Consider the following 16,320-nt stretch of genomic DNA (forward strand, 5'->3'; position numbering starts at 1 on the left):
TTAGTCGTCATAGGAGAACCACAATTACAGTACATACTGCATTACTGTAGGTTTAAGTCTCCTAAAAGGATTACAAAATAAAGTAAAAATAAATAATCCCATTTGGAATTATGTAAACTGTGAATGCTAGTATATACAATGGATATAAAAAGTCTACACACCCCTGTTAATGACATTTTTTTTTGTCATATTAATAAAAAAAAAATCATACCAAGAAGAATAATTTTAGAACTTTTTCCATCATCATAATCACCCATAATCTGTAGAGATCCATTGAAAAACAACAACTTTTTTCTTTTCTCACAGTGCTGATTTCGGAGTGAAATCGCCACATGCTGTGATTTTTTTTTTTCTAATGCAGATTACAACTGAGAGAAAATATGCTGATCCGCACTGCCTCTTTGAATAACATTGATCCCTTTTTTTTCTCGTATTGCACTTATCCGATTTTACACCAGTGTGCGCAAACCCTAAAACTAATACTTTGTTGAAATACCCTTTGAATTTCTGACAGCATTCAGTCTTTTTTGAACGAGTCTATCAGCATGGAACATCTAGAATTGGCATTCCAAAACCTGGATCTTGTTCTAGTAAAGCCATTCTTTTGTTGATTTGGAGGTAAATTAGGGTTGTTGTCGTGCTGAAAGGTTAAATTCCTCTTCAGTTTTTTAGCAGAAACCTGAAGGTTTTGTTGCAGAATTGACTGATATTTGGTACTGTTCATAATTCCCTTGACTAAAGCCCCAGTTCCAGCTGCCAAAAAAACAGCCCCATAGCATAATGCTGCCTCCAACATGCTTCACTGTGGGTATGGTGTTCTTTTGGTGATGCGCAGTATATTTGCGTTGCGCTAAACATACATTTTGGAATTATGTCCAACAAATTCAACCTCGGTTTCATCAGACCATAACACGTTTTCTCTAATAACCCCCCAGGACAACACACAGGAGGATGTAACCCCACCCTAATAGGGACAGGAAATACGAAGAGGTTTAAATAGCCCCTCCCACATTCTTCCTCCAGTGTTATTTCCTGTCCCTATCAGGGATGAAGAGGTCATCCCCGGTGTGCTGGGCCGGCGACAGGCACTGAGGGAAAGCTACTAGCTGGGCAGCGGAGGATTGAGCGGTCTTTACCTCTCCTTCTCAGGGCACTGCTCCATTCTCCTCCGGATTCGGGACCCCCTCCTGCAGTCCGCGCTCTCGGGCAAGGTCTGCAGGATCTTCTGACCGGAGGCCTCTCTGAGCTCTCCGGTCCATCTCCTCCCCCTCTCCCACTTTGGATGCGCGGGCGATGCCGGCTTCCGGATGTGGAGCGCACGCCGCGGCGCCGGAAGTGACGTCGGGCAGTGGATGATGACGTCACTTCCGGCAGTTTGCGTTCCACTGTGAACCGCATCAAAAAGAAAAGCTATGGGGGAAGAAGAGCGGAATGCCGCCGGTGATCAGAAATCTTCACCTGGACACCGGGGGAGGAGCCCTCTAAACAGAGGGAGGCGCTGGTCCGGTCGCCCATTAAAGGAGCCCTGGACAGTAAGACATCTACATGTAGGACAAAACCATGTCTTTTGAAGCTTCTTGCTCTGCATCTGTAGAGCCCAGCGCCGATCCGGTCCCAGTAAGTATGGCACTGGTAGTCCATCTCCCAGATGCAGGAAATAGTGATTATAGCTCCCCTCCCCTTCTCCCCTCTCTTGTAGGGGGACAAGGAACCTGCATCTGGAGAAAAAGTTAAACCGTCACGCAGATGTCCCATCTGTACAAAAAACTATCGTCCTCCCATAGAAAGCCCCTATGCAAGGACTGTACGGAGAAGATTATCAGGCAGGAACAACCTTCCTTAATGGAGGAGATAAAGAGGATTGTACGTCAGGAGATCAAATCCTCCTTAGCCTCGGTCTCTCTCACTACGCCCTCACCTAGTCAGGGTTCTACATCTACTCCCTCAGCAGCCAAAAAGAGGAAGATTAGCCCGGCCGAGGGAGGGGAGGAAGACTCTCAAGAGGAGATATATATATCTCAAGAAGATCTTCCAGAGGAAGGTGAACTAAGTCCAACCCCTGATAACTCCCAACGAGAGAGATATTATTTTCCATCAGATAGTTTGGAGGAACTCCTCATGGAAGTAAGGAGAACTATGGAGGTCGAGGAAGAAAAAGTGCCCCAAACTGTACAGGATCAGATGTTTGGGGGGCTACGTTCCAGGAAAAAATTGGTGTTCCCTATACACCAGAGTATTAGGGACTTAGTCTTAGAAGAGTGGGAATCTCCAGAAAAGCGATTAAATACCCCTACAGAGTTGAGGGATAGATTTCCTGTAGACAATGAGACGGCAGAATGCTGGTCTGAAGTCCCAAGAGTGGATATCCAAATTGCAACGAGTAGCAAAGAAAACCACACTGGCCTTTGAAGATTCCTCTCAATTAAAAGACCCCTTGGAGCGCAAAATGGAGGGACTACTCAGAAAATCCTGGGGGACCTCGGCAACACTATTAAGCACCAACACAGTCTCTACGGGCGTAGCTCGATCAATGGCTTGTTGGCTAGATCAACTGGAGGAACACCTAGTTTCAGGCACCCCCAGAGAGGACATCTTGGCATCCCTACCGCTTCTAATCCTTCCTCCCATCAAGGATCTCCTTCTCCAGGGACCGATTCACCATCCGGATCCCGAGAGACTACACCTAACTGCCTGGCTTCTGAATTCCTGATATTAAAAACAAGAGGCCTCTCAGAGAAAGTCATCAAAACTCTCCAGAAGAGCCGGAAACCTGTAACGAACACCATTTACCATAAGATCTGGAAAACCTTCTTAAGGTGGTGTGCACCCACTCGCCCAGACCCTCATAGGGCTGATGTGGCCCAGATTCTAGACTTTTTACAAGAAGGTCTGGACAGAGGTCTCAGACCTAGTACTCTTAAGGTCCAGGTAGCGGCGTTAAGTTCATACTTCGATCAAAGACAAGCGGAACATCAGTGGGTGAGAAGATTTATGACAGCAGCCACCCGCATCCACCCTAGAGTAAGAGACCTGGTTCCCCCCTGGGACCTTAACATTGTTCTGAAAGGGTTAACCCTTCCTCCCTTTGAGCCCTTATCAACCATAAGACTGGACAGGCTGACCTGGAAAACGGCTTTCCTGGTGGCAATAACTACAGCCAGAAGAGTGTGTGAACTACAGGCCCTTTCGGTCAACGAACCCTACCTGAGAATCCTGGAAGATCGTCTAATTTTCCAACTTGACCCTTCACTTCTACCTAAGTTGGTCTCAAATTTCCACAGATCTCAGGAGATAATCCTTCCATCTTTTTGTGACAAACCAAAAGACAAAAAGAGATGGAATTCCACACTATGGACGTTCGGAGAATAGTACTGCACTATCTTCAGGAAACAGAAGAAGGAAGGAAAGACCAGAACCTATTTGTCCATACACAAGGTCCAAACAGAGGAAAGAAAGCAGCAAAATCCTCAATAGCCAACTGCATTAAGAGGGCGATTACGGAGGCTTACCAGATCCAGGATCTACCTCCTCCTGCAAAGCTCAAGCCCCATTCTACAAGGGCGATATCTGTCTCCTGGGCTGAAAAAGCCAACGCATCCATCGAACAGATTTGCAGAGCTGCCACATGGTCCTCAATTCATACTTTCTCCAAACACTACAGACTAGACCTAATGTCTGTTGGAGATTTAGCCTTCAGGAGGAAGGTTCTTCAGGCTATTGTCCCTCCCTAGTATATCTTTGGTATACCTCCGGTGTGCTGTCGTGGGGGGTTATTAGAGAAAATAGAATTAGACTTACCGGTAATTCGGTTTCTAATAACCCACCACGACAGCACGGGTAATCCCCCCCCACCCCCCTCCCCCCCTCGCTTATTGTTTCTACGACAGCTTGATCAGTAGAAATAAAAATTTATTTGAAGCATCTATACTCTTGTGGTCCTTTGTAATATCACTGGAGGGAGGATGTGGGAGGGGCTATTTAAACCTCTAGGTATTTCCTGTCCCTATTAGGGTGGGGTTACATCCTCCTGTGTGCTGTCGTGGTGGGTTATCAGAAACCGAATTACCGGTAAGTCTAATTCTATTTTCCCACATGCTTTCGGCAGACTTGATATAGGTTTTGACAAAACATAGCCAAGTTTGGATGTTTTTCTTTGTAAGAAAAGGCTTCCGTCTTACCACCCTACCCCCACAAGCCAGATATATGAAGAATACTGGAGATTGTTGTCACATGTAGTACACGACCAGTACATGACAGAAATTCCTGCAATGCCTTTAATGTTGTTGCATTCCTCTTGTCAGTCTCCCGGACCAATTTTCTTCTTGACTATTCATCAATTTTTGGGGGACGTCCAGTTTTAGGTAATGTTATTGTTGTGCCAAGTTTAGTCCTCGTCTTGATGACCATCTTCACAGTGTTACACAATATCTAACGCAATGGAAAATATTTTTGTACCCTTCTCCTGACTGATAACTTTCAACAATGAGATCTCTTTGCTGTGTTGTCAGCTGTTTATGGCTTTAGCTGTAAAATGCAGCTAAGAAAATGTCAGGAAAATCCGACTAGAACAGCGAAACTTTGTATGGGGTTAATCAGAATCACTATAAATGATGGCAGCCGTCTACTGACTACTATGTAACAAGAGTGTAAATGTGACTGACTAATTCTGAACATGACAACATCCCCAATTATAAGAGAGTGTTCACACTTGCGCAACCACATTATTTTAGTTTTGTTATTTTTTATTTCCCCCTTAAAAATAGATTTGTACAGATACATGGTGGAAACAGTTCTGAAATGATTCTTCATATGACTTTTTTTTAAATGACTAAAACTTGGCATTTTAACAGGGGTGTGTAGACTTTATTTTTTATATCGACTTTATCCATTGGGACTGCAGTACAGATGTGTTAAGAGATATATATATATATCTCTATACATATATAAATATATGATTTTGAATGGGCTGATAGAGACAGCTATGGATGATGAGGTGTATAGGGTAATGGTGTTCATATAGAAAGAAAACCCTATTACGGTGAGTTTGACACCTCTCATCGGAAAGTTTAGTTTTGTAGGATGCCCAACACTGCCCTCTAGTGTTATGATGCTGAACTCCCTGAAGTTGTAAGATTCACATGGTGTCATGTTTGTGTCCCACAGGCTCGGGAAGAGCTGCGCCCCATCCGGGAGGATTTTGAGGTGAAGAACCGCCAGCTGTTGGACGAGATGCCAAAGTTTTATAACAGTCGTATCGATTTCTTCAAGCCCAGCTTCCAGTCATTGATCAGAGCACAGGTATGAATGAGATCTGTTCTTCTTTTACATTTCTACTTTGTCTTTTTTTTTTTAAATACAATTTTTATTTTTTTTTATCATTTTTGTAACATATACGCATTTTTAAGTATTACTGCTAAAATTTGCCATACTCCTTAGATGACTGTCAGCCAAACCATCGATTGTGTAGAAGACTGTACCAAACGGTAGTAATGCCACCACTGTGCCCCTCACATAGTGAAACTCCCTTTTGGACCTTCCTAGATGGTAAAATTGCCCCTTAGAAAATATTATTTCTCTCTGTGAGTGCCCCGCCACCCCTCCAAAGTCAAAATAAATAATGCTTCCTTTAACAGTGACATTACAGGAGCACTCAGGGTATTGTATCTTAAGTGCCCACTTTACATTATTATTTATTTATTTATATAGCGCCATTGATTCCATGGTGCTGTACATGAGAAGGGGTTACATCCCAAATACAGATATCACTTACAGTAAACAAACTAACAATGATAGACTGGTACAGAGGAAGGAGGACCCTGCCCTTGTGGGTTTACATTCTACAGGGACAGGGAAGGAGACAATAGGTTGGGGATTGCAGTAGCTCCGGTGTTAATGAGGATCTGGTCCGGTGGTGTTGAGGAGGCAGCAAGGTCATGGCAGGCTGTAAGCTTTCTTGAAGAGATGGGTTTTCAGGTTCCGTCTGAAGGATCCGGATGTGATGGATAATCGGACGTGTTGAGGCACAGAATTCCAGTGGATGGGAGATATTCGGGAGAAGTCTTGGAGACGATTGGGTGAGGAACGAATAAGTGTGGAGGAGAGAAGAAGGTTGTGGGAGGACCGGAGATTATGTAAGGGAAAATATCGGGAGATTATTTCAGAGATGTACGGAGGAGAGAGGTTATGGATGGCTTTGTAGGTCAGTGTTAGTAGTTTGAATTGGATACGCTGGGGAATTGGGAGCCAGTGAAGGGATTTGCAGAGGGGAGAAGCGGGGGAGTAATGAGGAGAGCGATGAATTAGTCGGGCAGCAAAGTTAAGAATGGACTGGAGAAGTGCGAGAGTGTTAGCAGGCAGACCACAGAGGAGGATGTTGCAGTAGTCCAGGCGGGAGATGATGAGGGCATGCACAAGCAGTTTAGTAGATTGAGGGTTGAGGAAAGGATGGATTCTGGAAATATTTTTGAGCTGGAGGCTACAGGAGGTGGCGAGAGATTGGGTGTGGGGTTTGAAGGATAGGGCAGAGTCAAGGGTTACTCCAAGGCAGCAGATTGCCGGTACAGTGGAAAGTGTGATGTCATTTATTGTGATAGAAAAATCAGGTGGGGAAGATATGCAAGATATGCAAGATGGGGGAAAGATAATGAGTTCAGTTTTGTTCACATTGAGCTTGAGGAAGCGAGAGGAGGAGGAGGATATGGCTGATAGACATGCTGGGACTCTGGACAGCAGAGAGGTGACATCTGGGCCAGAGAGGTAGATCTGAGTGCCATCAGCGTATAGGTGATACTGGAAGCCATGTGAATTTGAGTTGTCCCAGGCCAAAGGTATAAATGGAGAAGATTAGGGGTCCTAATACAGAGCCTTGAGGGACTCCAACAGAGAGGGGGCGGGTGAGGAGGTAGTGTGGGAGTGGGAGACGCTAAATGTGCAGTTGGAAAAATATGAGGAGATCCAGGATAGGACAAGGTCTTTGACGCTAAAGGATCCGTAGTAGGAGGCAGTGGTCAACTGTGTCAGGAGGACAGGTCCAGAAGGAGGAGTACAGAGAATTGTCTGTTAGCTTTGGCTGTAAGTAGGTCGTTAGTAATTTTGGTCAGGGCAGTTTCATTGGAATGATGGGGACGTAAACCAGATTGTAGGTTGTCGAAGAGCAAGTTACTTGAGAGATGGGAAGAAAGCTCAGTGTGAACATGTTGCTCAAGGAGTTTGGAGGCAAATGGGAGCAGTGATATGGGGCGTTAGCTGGACATAGCGGTTGGGTCGAGGGATGGCTTTTTGAAGATATGAGTGATTGTGGCATGTTTGAAGGCAGAAGGGAAGGTGCCAGAGGTTAGTGATAGGTTGAAGAGGTGGGTAATAATGGTACAGTAGTAATGGTCCCTGAGGCACCCACATACAGTAGTAATGGTCCCTGAGGCACCCACATACAGTAGTAATGGTCCCTGAGGCACCCACATACAGTAGTAATGGTCCCTGAGGCACCCACATATAGTAATAATGGTCCCTTGAACCCTCCATACAGAAATGGCCCCTGAGGCCCGCCACGTAGAGTAATAATGGCCACTGAGCCACCCCACGTACAGTAGCAATAAAAAAAAAAAGAAAGTAATAATGCACCAGAATATTGAAAAAAATAAATACATATATGTATATACTCACCTTCACCAGAAGCCTGGCGAGTCCAGCTGGCACTTTCAGCGTCCCGATGTAGGAGGGACGTCATCACGTCCTGTACATTTTGTATCTCTCAGGCATAAAGCGGTCTACAGATCAGAGTGGTAAAGCACGGAGACCATGGTTCCCTGCTCCACCAGAGTTTACCTGTACAGTGGCATGTAAAAGTTTGGGCACCTCTGGTCAAAATTACTGTTATTATGAACAGTTAGGAAAGTTGAAGATGAAATGATCTCTAAAAGGCCTCAAGTTAACGATGACACATTTCCTTTGTATTTTAGGGAAAAAACAACAATGTATCTATTTTCATTGTTTACATTTTAAAAATTATAATAAGGAAAATGGGCCAATGCAAAAGTTTGGGCACCCTTCGAGATTTGTGTGCTCAGATAACTTTGACCATGGTTTCAAACCTTAATTAGCCTGTTAGGGTTATGGCTTGTTCACTATCATCGTTAGGTGATGCAAATTTCCCAGCCTCCTTTAACTTTGTCCCAAAAAACAGCAGCCATGGGTTCTTATAAGAAGCTGTCTAGCACTGTGAAAATGGTGGAGGCCCACAAAACAGGAGAAGGCTACAAGAAGTTAGCAAAGCATTTTTACAATTCCCATTACTCAGTTCAAAATGTAATTAAGAAATGGCAGTTACCAGGAACAGTGGAGGTCAAGACAAGGTCTGGAAGACCAAGCAAAACTTCAGTTAGAAGCTACTCATAGGATTGCTAGAGAGGCATATCGGATCCCCCGCTTGACTGCAAAAGATCTTCAGAAAGATTTAGCAAACTCTGGAGTTGTGGTACATTATTCTACTGTTCAGAGACACCTGCACAAATATGGCCTTCATGGAAGAGTCATCAGAAGAAAACCTCTCCTGTATCCTCACCATAAAATTCAGCTTCAGAAGTAGCAAAACAGCATCTAAACAAGCCTGATGCATTTTGGAAACAAGTCCTGTGGACCGATGAGGTTAAACTGGAACTCTTTGCCCACAATGATCAAAGGTATGTGTGGAGAAAAAGGGCACAGAATCTAAGGAAAAGAATATCTCGCCAACCATTAAGCATGGGGGTGGATCAATCATGCCTTGGGGTTTTGTTGCGGCCAATGGCACAAAAAAACATTTCACGGATAAAGGGAAGAATGGATTCATTGAAATTTCAACAAATTCTTGATGCAAACATAACCCCATCTGTAAAAAAGCTGAAGTTGAAAAGAGGATGGCTTCTACAGATGGATAATGATCCTAAACACATGTCAAAATCCAAAATAGACAACCTCAAAAGATGCAAGCTGAAGGTTTTACAATGACCCTCACAATCCCCTGATCTGAACATCATTGAAAATCTGTGGCTAAACCTCAAAATAGCAGTGCATGTAAGACGACCCAGGAATCTCACAGAACTGGAAGAATTCTCCAAGGAAGAATGGATGAAAATCCCTCAAACAAGAATTTAGTGACTTGTCTGGCTACAAAAAGCGTGCACAAGCTGTGATACTTTCAAAAGGGGGCGTTACTAGCTGCTAACCATGCAGGATGCCCAAACTTTTGCATCGGCCCATTTTCCTTTTTGTAATTTTTAAAATGTAAAAAATGACATATCATCTTGTGTCGTCTTTAACTTTAGGCCTTTTAGAGATCATGTCATCTTCAACTTGCTTAACTATTCACAATAACAGTAATTTTGACCAGAGGCCCCAAAACTTTTACATGCCACTGTATTGGTATGCTATACACACCGTTACTGATAAGAGTGGTGGTTTCTTCAGGTGGCCCCCACTGTGAGAGTGGCCCGGAGTGACGCCACCTCTGCCCCCACTGATATTTAAGCTACTGGGCATGTCGATCCTATCCCTTTGCAGAGGAGCTTCATGGCCTCGGCTTATTTCCCTCTACCCTGTGAGTATACATGGATGTACAGCTGATAGTTTGTGTATTGGAAGGTCTGGAAGAATCCATTCGGCCGGCCGCCATGGACAGGTGTATGGCCGGCTTTCTTCTAATCCTTCTCGTGTCATCTCTCCCCCAGGTGGTGTACTACACCGAGATGTCTCGGGTGTTTGGAGAGCTGGCTCTGCAAGTGGATGAAGTGCCGCTGTCAGACGCTGATCGAGAGAAGGAAAACGAGGCTAAACTAGCCGAGCTGCGCGCCTTATCCATCGTAGCCGATGACTGATGGCGAACGACACAGAAGGGCCAGGGCTAGGGTGATGTCTACACCACTGCATCCAGAATATACGCATGTCTGTGATGGGACAGACTGGGACCGCACTACCCATACAGGAAAGTAATACTCTGTCCTCAAGTACCCTCTGTGGCTTCCCGCTTGGACCCTCTAATCACTTGATAAAAGCTAGCGGGGCATCCCGGACAGTACGGTCTATAAAGTGCCTTTGTATGAAATAATCTTCAGACATTCTCACATTTTAGCTTTCTGTCTGCTGAGTTCCTTTCCTCTTATCGCTGCACATAACACGGCCCGTTCTTCCTGCCGGATATCTAGATGCTCCGATAGAAAGTGATAACTGGTGTGCTAACGCCAATTGTGCATTGTCCATTACTGTCTGCTGCGCACATTTGCATGGGTGAACGGAAGCCCCACATTATTTCTCAGATGCCACTTAGGTTGCTCCAATACATCAGGACTTGGCAGGAAATAATTCAGTCTCCGATGACTAGGAGACGGGCGCAGCGAGTTTCGGTGTTACATTTTATCCTTGTCCTTTTAGATAAAGGGGCCTTGAGAGGTGGTAATCTCACCCCACTACCCAATTTGTCATGTTCCATCCATTCTTTATGGCTTCTTATTATAGGCGCATATATAACTACCTGCATAGAAGGAAAAATCTATGTATCTATTCACACCATCAACAACGCTCGGACAAGGATAGGTGGTCACCATAAGATCTTTTTCCTTTTTCTTAGGGCAATGACATGTGTCCGCTGCTGCCAATTGCTTGCCTTAGTAGTGATGCATGTATATGTGACTTGAGGCCACTGATTGGCTGCAGCTTTCACTTGCTGGAATGATGCATCCATTCATTCACCAGATGATTCTAGATCGCTGGGTCCGCGGCCCGATCGCTGGGTCCGCGGCCCGATCGCTGGGTCCCTGGCCCGCCTCTGTATCTCGGCACTTCTCTGATGCTGCAGAATTAGAGTGCACTTAGTAGGAGCAGCGGTCGCTGGTCTGAGCTGTCAGTCTTCAGGAGCACACAACAAGCAGGAAGGTAGGCGAGCAGTGCGCTCCTGAAGAAGGAAGGTGAGAAAATCCCTTTTAAGTTCACAGAAACAAAAAGAAATTGAAAAGTTGAAGCCTTTAGTTCAGATGTTCCATGTTCCAGATCATTTGGGTTTGTAAGATTCTGCTCCGCTCCGTGAGCGTACAGCGTAAGCATAACCCATATACTCATATATGCTACCTTGCCTTCCGCTCCATTTACCAACGTTATCTATGTATACAGTCATTTATCACTCTCCGTCCATTATCAGCACCCAGTATCTATGCTAAGACTGCACTGGGTTATTATCCTCTGTCGCCTCCTGTGGACAGTGCAGAAACTTTCATAAATATGATAGTTTTAACTTTTTGAGATAAAAAGAAAAAAAAGTCCAACAACTGTAATAAAAAGGACACGTGTAGCAGAGCTTGTAATTTTCTACAGCTGATCGCCTGTAGTTACAGCTATTTGTTTATCATGGTGCACTATTGGCCAGCTTTGACAAATTAGCTCTGCTACAGTCAATCTGTGATGTAAAAAAGTCTGTTCAGCAATTACAGTGGGTGAAAAAAGTATTTAGTCAGCCCCCAATTGTGCAAGTTCTCCCACTTAAAAAGATGAGGTCGGCCTGTAATTGACATCATAGGTCGACCTTAACTATGAGAGACAAAATGAGAAAACAAATCCTGAAAATCACATTGTCTGATTTGGAAAGAATTTTTTTTTTAATTTTGTTGGAAAATAAGTATTTGTTCACCTACAAAAGTTCATCTCAATACTTTGTTATATATCCTTTGTTGGCAATGACAGAGGTCAAACGTTTTCTGTAAGTCTTCACAAGGTTGGCACACACTGTGGCTGGTATGTTGGCCCATTCCTCCATGCAGATCTCCTCTAGAGCAGTGATGTTTTGGGGCTGTCGCTGGGCAACACTGACTTTCAACTCCCTCCAAAGGTTTTCTATAGGGTTTAGATCTGGAGACTGGCTAGGCCTCTCCAGGACCTTGAAATGCTTCTTATGAAGCCACTCCTTCGTTGCTCTGGCGGTGTGCTTGGGATCATTGTCATGCTGAAAGACCCAGCCACGTTTCATCTTCAATGCCCTAGCTGATGGAAGGAGGTTTGCACTCCAAATCTCACGATACATGGCCCCATTCATTCTTTCATGTACACGGATCAGTCGTCCTGGTCCCTTGGCAGAGAAACAGCCCAATGCATGATGTTGCCACCCCCATGCTTCACAGTAGGAATGGTGTTCTTTGAATGCAACTCGGCATTCTTTCTCCTCCAAACACGACGAGTTGTGTTTCTACCAAACAGTTCTACTTTGGTTTCATCTGACCATATGACATTCTCCCAATATTCTTCTGGATCATCCAAATGCTCTCTAGCAAACTTCAGGTGGGTCCAGACATGTAATGGCTTAAGCAGGGGGTCATGTCTGGAACTGCAGGATCTGAGTCCCTGACGGCGTAGTGTGTTACTGATGGTAGCCTGTGTAACACTGGTCCCAGCTCTCTGCAGGTCATTCACTAGGTCCCCCCGTGTGGTTCTGGGATTTTTGCTCACCGTTCTTGAGATCATTTTGACCCCACGGGGTGAGATCTTGTGTGGAGCCACAGATTGAGGGAGATTCTCAGTGGTCTTGTATGTCTTCCATTTTCTAATTATTGCTTCCACAGTTGATTTCTTCACACCAAGCTGCTTGCCTATTGCAGATTCAGTCTTCCCAGCCTGGTGCAGGGCTACAGTTTTGTTTCTGGTGTCCTTCGACAGCTCTTTGGTCTTCACCATAGTGGAGTTTGGAGTGTGACTGTTTGAGGTTGCGGACAGGTGTCTTTTATACTGATAACAAGTTCAAACAGGTGCCAGTACTACAGGTAATGAGTGGAGGACAGAGGAACCTCTTAAAGAAGAAGTTACAGGTCTGTGAGAGCCAGAAATCTTGCTTGTTTCTAATTGATCAAATACTTATTTTTCACCAAAATTTAGAAAAAAATTTCTTTCCAAATCAGACAATGTGATTTTCAGGATTTGTTTTCTCATTTTGTCTCTCATAGTTGGGGTCTACCTATGATGTCAATTACAGGCCGACCTCATCTTTTTAAGTGGGAGAACTTGCACAATTGGTGGCTGACTAAATACTATTTTTCCCCACTGTATATCTTTAAAACAGGAAGTTTCCAGAAACCAGGTTGCTCCAAAATGCTCCATTAAAGGGGTTGTTTGAGATTTGAGTAAAAAGGGTCTGCAGAACAGCGCCACTTCTGTCCATTGGCTGTGGCTGGTATTGCATTGGAGTCCCATGCAAGCGAATGGGATAAAACTGCAATACCAGATATAGCCCATAGACAAGTACAGTGCAGATTTTTTTTTTGTATTTATTTTGGGGCAGGGATTAGCCTTTTTTTTTTTTTTTTTTTTCTTAAACAACCCCTTTTATGTTGAAAGCAGCCCTCTGCACAGCTACTATTTTGATCAATCATTTTAAAAGGGGCAGAGCTGCTAACAGGTCAGGTCTTCTGGCGCAGACACTCCTAGATTACGCTATAAGGGAACATTACTCATTGCACCCTGAGCTGTCTGTATTTTGCACTGATCTCTGTGCCCATGATATTTGCCACATAGACTGTTACTTTGCTCCATCACATATGAGCCCACAGGAGGCTGACACCAGAGACTGTAGCAGAAACTGATTGTGTGGAGATCCAGTATGGGCGATCCTTGTGATTCAGGCTCAGGGCTTATTCTCCACTAATGCCTGTATAGTTATTTTATTCTATGTCTTAATCTGTATACTGAAATACTGTCTAATACTGTGAGCCTGAGCTTCACAAGTCTCTATTTTAATAAAAATACCAAAGTATGTTTTACTTTTGTCTCTCTTTATGATCCAAGTTGTATATCTGACATTTACTGGGAATCTGCCACCAGGTTTTTGATAAGTTATCTAACAGGATCATGATGTAGGGTCAGAGAGCCTGATTCCAGCAATGTATCACTCACTGAGTTTCTTTCTACAGTTCTTAGTAAAATCCCGGTTTTCTCTGCTGCAGATCTATCAGTGCTCTGAATGCTCTGCTGTGTATAGCCCGCCCACACCACTGATTGGAAGAATGCCTCCAATCACTGTTGGGGGCGGAGTTATACAGAGCAGGAGGACTTCCTGGCAGGAGACACCTAGTCCTTTAGTGATGAACTCCTGCTGATAAAACACTGATTTTATTGAAACTGCAACATCTAGCCCAGTAAGTGACATATCCCTGAAATCAGGGTCTCTGCCCCTATATCATGCTGTGCTCAGATTATATATCAAAAACCTACTGAGAGATTTCCCCTTACAGACATATAGTTACCATCATTGGTCTTGGCCATACAGACGGGCATCTCTGAATACTCTGCTCGTCCAAGTGGAGGGCTTACTGGGGTTATAGTGGACTTCATCTTGGCAAATGTGGTCATTTAAAGATTAGCAAAAGCTGTCTGAGAAATCTCCTTGTCTGCTGCTCCGTGCAGATGGAAGGATCAGGATTTGGTGTCTGTTCTTTTCTTGAAGGTCCACATTCAGTATTTGTAGGGAAAAACTTGACCTGTGATGTACAACTTCCCCCATGAGTAAGCCAAGTGCATCGTGTAACAGTACGAAGATTTTTCCTGGTTTCTTCAGGAATGGCCTTCTCTTTTCTGGAAACCCAGTAGACTATGACGCGGGGCTGAGGGCATTTCTGTCCATTAAGAACTTGGGGAGATCCAGGTCTGGGTGCAATAAGACATCTGTGTGCCCAAACTTTAGGTACAAAGCTGAAATTCTGCTCATGTGTAGAATTTTGTTGCACTATGTAGCAGTAAGACTACCCGTATTCTAGTGGAAGGGATTGCTCAAACCTGGATTACAAGACCCTCGTCATCGTTATTCTTCATCCAACTCACATTACCACCTGGTATCCATCAAACTTCTCGATCTCCGACTTGTGTGTATCTCCTGAAAAGCAGTTTTTAATACCATATTTTACAACATACTTTTTTTGTGGCATTTTTTTTCTTCTGTAACGCTTTTTATATATTAGTTTTCAAGACCTATTGAAAAATCGTCCCCAAAAAACGCTAAACGCCGTGTACCAGGTATGCTTCGTCCTTTCTATAAAACCGAAGTCATATTGCAAAGCTCATTAAAGCGTTGATGGTGACTTTTAAGATTGCCACTTTCAATAGATGGCGCTAGAGTTCTAGTCCTCTTCCTCTCTGAAGAGACAATTTGCATATTTAATTTCCCAGAGGAGCATACATGGCTTATAAGTCTCCTCACTCTGACATGCCAGGCCTGGCTTGTCACTCTCCATAAGGAGAACAGTTTCCCCTTCGACCCTATATAAAACCACCAAAACACTTCATGGCTGATTCATCAAGATTGACGTAACACACACCAGTCTGAATAGAGTACAAGGCGCCAAATTCATTGAGAGGGCCCCTGTAGCATTAATGGCATGCAACATTGATGTCATGCAAATTTTTTAATTAATTTGATGGTAGCATGGCAACGCCCCAACTCCGCCCATTTTGATTCAAACTGGTGTATATCTCCAAAATTTTCAAAAATCGTTTGCGCAACTCTCCATTGCACAAAAAATATGCGACTTTTTTTTATTGCTTTTACGCATGTTTTCTGGTGTAAAAGCTTTGATGAATCTGTTTTTTTTGTATTTGGTTTATATTCCAGTATATATTTTAGAGGATACGGACACTTTTGGGGCATTTTTTTGTACATGTATTTTAGCTAAAGAAAATTCATTTTTTTTTTTTTGCTTTCATGAAAAATTTGCTTCATTTGGTTTCTGAAGCCTCTGTGTAGACGAAAAAACGCAGAAAACTGTCTTGGGCTGATGCGTTTCTGACCATTATGGTACTTGCTTATAGTCCACGGTTTACAGTTGTGAACAAACGGATATACACACACACATACACACACCACCTAGGGGGCACAAACTTGCCCTCCTAGGTGTGTGTTCATTTCGTAAACCATAGGCTATCAGTAAGTACCAGAACGGTGAGAAATGCGTCAGCCCAGAGTGGTTATATCTAGTTTTTTGTCTATTTTTGCATATGTTTTTAACTGGGTACTCCGGGAAGATAAAAAAAATGTGTACTGTTCCTGCACTCACACGCTATAAAGATGAGATGATCAGTGCAGTTGTATGATCTTTATAACCCCTGTAATTCCGGTTGACAGGATCTGCTCCTCACTGACTCCCCCCCCCCCCCCCTCGGTCATTACATCATACACTTAAGTGCTGCTCCCCCTGTAAAGAACAGCCAGCCCAGGAGAGGGGGCGTGGCACTCCCCCTCTTATCTCCAGAGAACCAGCTATTAGGCTGGCTGATAACAGTGGGGAACTGCACACTGCTGCAATGTTCCAGACAGAGGGG

General features: G+C 44.0%; 1 protein-coding gene across 3 annotated transcripts in view; it reads left to right on the plus strand.

Moving 5' to 3' along the window:
* BIN3 (bridging integrator 3) overlaps positions 1 to 11,501 on the plus strand; it is a 50,276-nt gene extending 38,775 nt beyond the window's left edge. For all 3 annotated transcript variants that reach the window (XM_073654030.1, XM_073654031.1, XM_073654032.1), the window contains 2 exons: positions 5,164 to 5,298; positions 9,705 to 11,501. In XM_073654030.1, the coding sequence (XP_073510131.1) occupies positions 5,164 to 5,298; positions 9,705 to 9,851 (282 nt within the window). In that variant the 3' untranslated portion in view covers positions 9,852 to 11,501. The remainder of the gene's footprint in view (positions 1 to 5,163; positions 5,299 to 9,704) is intronic.
* Positions 11,502 to 16,320: the final 4,819 nt, after the last annotated feature.

The sequence above is a fragment of the Phyllobates terribilis genome, unplaced genomic scaffold (genome assembly GCF_046119375.1).
Source record: "Phyllobates terribilis strain yellow unplaced genomic scaffold, ASM4611937v1 Scaffold_11__3_contigs__length_659146591, whole genome shotgun sequence".
Lineage (NCBI taxonomy): Eukaryota > Metazoa > Chordata > Amphibia > Anura > Dendrobatidae > Phyllobates > Phyllobates terribilis.